At 58.1% G+C, this 3,322-nt stretch overlaps 1 protein-coding gene across 1 annotated transcript in view; it reads right to left on the bottom strand.

Annotated features, from left to right (window-relative positions):
- Positions 1–2,272: 2,272 nt before the first annotated feature.
- The window catches only part of LOC106810579 (beta-1 adrenergic receptor-like), a 2,735-nt gene continuing 1,685 nt past the window's right edge, over positions 2,273–3,322 (bottom strand). Inside the window, exon 2 of the mRNA XM_014813973.1 lies at positions 2,273–2,318. Within this exon, the coding sequence (XP_014669459.1) occupies positions 2,273–2,318 (46 nt within the window). The remainder of the gene's footprint in view (positions 2,319–3,322) is intronic.

Raw genomic sequence — 3,322 nt, forward strand, 5'->3', positions numbered from 1 at the left:
CTGATGATCATCACCGTCATTCGCGCGTCGTTCTCGGATTTGAACGGAGAATGCGCCAGTCAGCGCCTCCGCGTGCGAGGCGATCGACGCACTGCGAGCCGATCAGATAACAGGGCAAGTAAGGGAAAGCCGGACCGGGGGGCCCCGCCCGAACTAGCTCAAGCGGGGGGTCCAGAAGTACGCAGACTCAGACCATATGCTACGTAGGTGTAACCACCATCGAGAGCAACACGTACATTAGTTCCGGACGAGAGAAATAACACGAAGCCGAAAAGCGACAGAATCCAATCCACAGAGCAGATGCGACGTTCGAATTCGCCGCGACCAGTGTAGCATGCGACGCGACCGAACCCTCGCTGCGGCGAGCGACGCTGTAGCTGTAACCAAAGCGAAGAGCGAATAACAGGTTCGTCATGCTGGCGGCCGCGACGGCATTGTGTCTTGTAACGAACGGCGCCTCGTGACGAGCGACGTCGCGGTGCAGTGAGTGCATGAACAGGACCGGACAAATCTCGGAAACAATCAATCGAATCAGATAATGCTGGACCGCAACATCGCCAGCCAAGCAGACCGAATATGCAGTAGCTCGGGTGCGGCTGCCTTAATCGGCCCCCCCGCCACTCGCCACGATACTACGTCCGAGAAGACAAGACGATCAAGAAAGTGCTGAAGGCGGCGTCGGCTGCGGCGAGGTTTGGCAGAGCAGGCGGTGCGTGTTCGTACATGCACGCGGCGTAACGCGCGATAGCGAACAAAAACGGACAGGCCGACGGGGTTCCATAAATGCGACGACGGTGACAGACGGCGACGCGGAACCGTGTCCAAGGGGAAAAATGGTCCCCCGCGCACGACGTCGAAGTCGTCTCGGTCGGCAGCGGCACGTGCGACCGGTCGGATCGCGTCCGTTGTCGGCTGCGGTGACTATGTGAACGATTGTTCATGGTTGCGATCCGACATGTGTCGACATTACGGCTACGCATACAGTAACAGGTAATTCCTGCGTTATGGCAGTCAACCGTGACTAAGTGGCACAATAAGCGCTGACACAATACACAAGCGTTATCAAGAGCTGGACAAGACGCAACAGACAGAAGTGCGGTCACAATACGAGAAAGCATGCTGACCTGACTGAGATCACATTACGCATATGCGGTCACAATACGAGACAATGCGTCGCAGCGTGACTCTGCGTCACCGTACGATATATGACTCACAATACGGAATGCGTCGCAGCGTGGCGCTGACTCTCTGATGCAGGCACACGAGGCTGATGCTTGCTCACCGGTCCGAAACAAAGTGAGCGCGCTGTCGATCGCTGACCNCGAGCCGCGCGCGTGTTTACACATGGTGGCGATTCATGTGCGGTAACATGCACGTCACCGCCAGACTGATGATCATCACCGTCATCCGCGTCGTTCTCGATTTGAACGGAGATGGCGCCACGGTCGCGCTTCCCGCGTGCTGATGGGCGACGCGCGCGAGCCGACGCAGACTCAGACGCAGTATGGCGACGTAGGTGTACACCATGACGAGCAACACGACGACGTAGTTGCCGACGAGGAAATACACGAAGCCGGCCGGCAGAATCCAATCCACGGAGCAATGCGCTTCGAATTCGCCGCGCCAGTGTAGCATCGCGACGCCGAAGGACGTCGCTGCGGCGGCGACGCTGTACGACCAGGCGAGAGCGACGACAGCGTGCGTCCTGCCGACCGTCACCAGCGTCTTGTAGCGGACGGCCCGCGTGACGGCGACGTAGCGGTCGGCAGTGATGAGCAGCAGGCCGGCAAGACTCGACATCATAATCAGAATGCTGGCCGCCATCGCCAGCAAGCAGCCGAACTTGCCGTAGCGGTGGCGGCCGACGACGACGTCGCCGAGAGACACGCCGATCAGGAACAGTGGGAAAGCGGCGTCGGCTGCGGCGAGGTTTGCGAGCAGGCGGTGCGTGTTCGTCTGCAGGCGCGGCGTACGCGCGATAGCGACAATGACGAGCGCGTTCATGACGACGGTGACGACGGCGACGGGAACCGTGCCCGGAGAGAACTGCGTCCCGCCGCCGACGTCGACGTCGTCGTCGGCAGCGGCGGCGACCGGCGGACGCGTGCCGTTGTCGGCGGCGGTGAATATGCTGACGTTGTTCATGACGTTGCGTCAGACTATGTGTCGCTTACGGTACGGCATGCGTCACAGTATGTCATGCGTCACAACGTGACCTGCGTCACAATACGGCGTGCGTCACAATACGGAATGCGTCGCCGCGTGACCTGCGTCACAGTACGATATGCGTCACAATACGGAATGCGTCGCAGCGTGACCTGCGTCACAGTACGATATGCGTCACAATACGGAATGCGTCGCAGCGTGGCCTGCGTCACAGTACGATATGCGTCACAATACGGAATGCGTCGCAGCGTGGCCTGCTGTCTGGATGCAGGGCACACAAGTGCATGCATTGCTTCATCCGCAGCGAGTGAGCGCGTGTGCGATCGCTGAGCTGTTAAAATGTGGGTGCGTGCGTGCGTGCTGTTAAAAAAGTGCGTGCGAGCGTGCGTCGTACTGTTTGGGCGTGTGCGCAAGTGTGCGCCGTGCTGTTAAAATGTGAGTGTGCGAGCGCACGCGCGCGTGTGTGTTTGTGTTTGTGTGTGTGCATGTGTGTGCGTGCGTGCGTGCGTGCGTGTGTGAGTGCATGTGTGTGTTGTGCGTGCGTGCGTGCGTGCGTGCGTGCGTGCGTGCGTGCGTGCGTGCGTGCGTGTGTGTGCATGGGTGTGTGCGTGCGCGCGCGCTTGTGTGTGTGTGCAGTGCATATTGAGATAGAGAGAATGAGAGAGAGAGAGAGAGAGAGAGAGAGAGAGAGAGAGAGAGAGAGAGAGAGAATGAGATAGAGAGAGAGAATGAGAGAGGGAGAGAGAGGAGAGAGAGAGAGAGATGAGAGAGAGAGAGAGAGAATGAGAAGAGTGAGAGAATGAGCAAGAGAATTAGAGGAGAGGAGAGAGAGAGAGAGAGGAGAGAGAGAGATGAGAAAGGGAGAGGGAGAGAGATGAGAATGAGAAAGAATGAGAGGAGGGAGAGCGAGACGCTGCTATTAGGAGTGAGAAAACGAACTCTAGCGCGTGGTTACAAACATCTACTAAACGGTGTCACAGAATCCATCGGCTCGCTAACTATACCAAGAAGGCCAGCGAACTGGAGCGATGACAACAAACGAGAGTGTTATGTCTGCTTACACATAACCTCACCAAGTCTCACGCATTTTCGCGGAGACTCACACAATCTTGGACCCATTCTCCGCACTCCCCGCATGAGCCCGTGCGCATTTCCG

Source organism: Priapulus caudatus, unplaced genomic scaffold (genome assembly GCF_000485595.1).
Source record: "Priapulus caudatus unplaced genomic scaffold, Priapulus_caudatus-5.0.1 Scaffold455, whole genome shotgun sequence".
NCBI classification, from domain to species: Eukaryota; Metazoa; Priapulida; class Priapulimorpha; order Priapulimorphida; family Priapulidae; genus Priapulus; species Priapulus caudatus.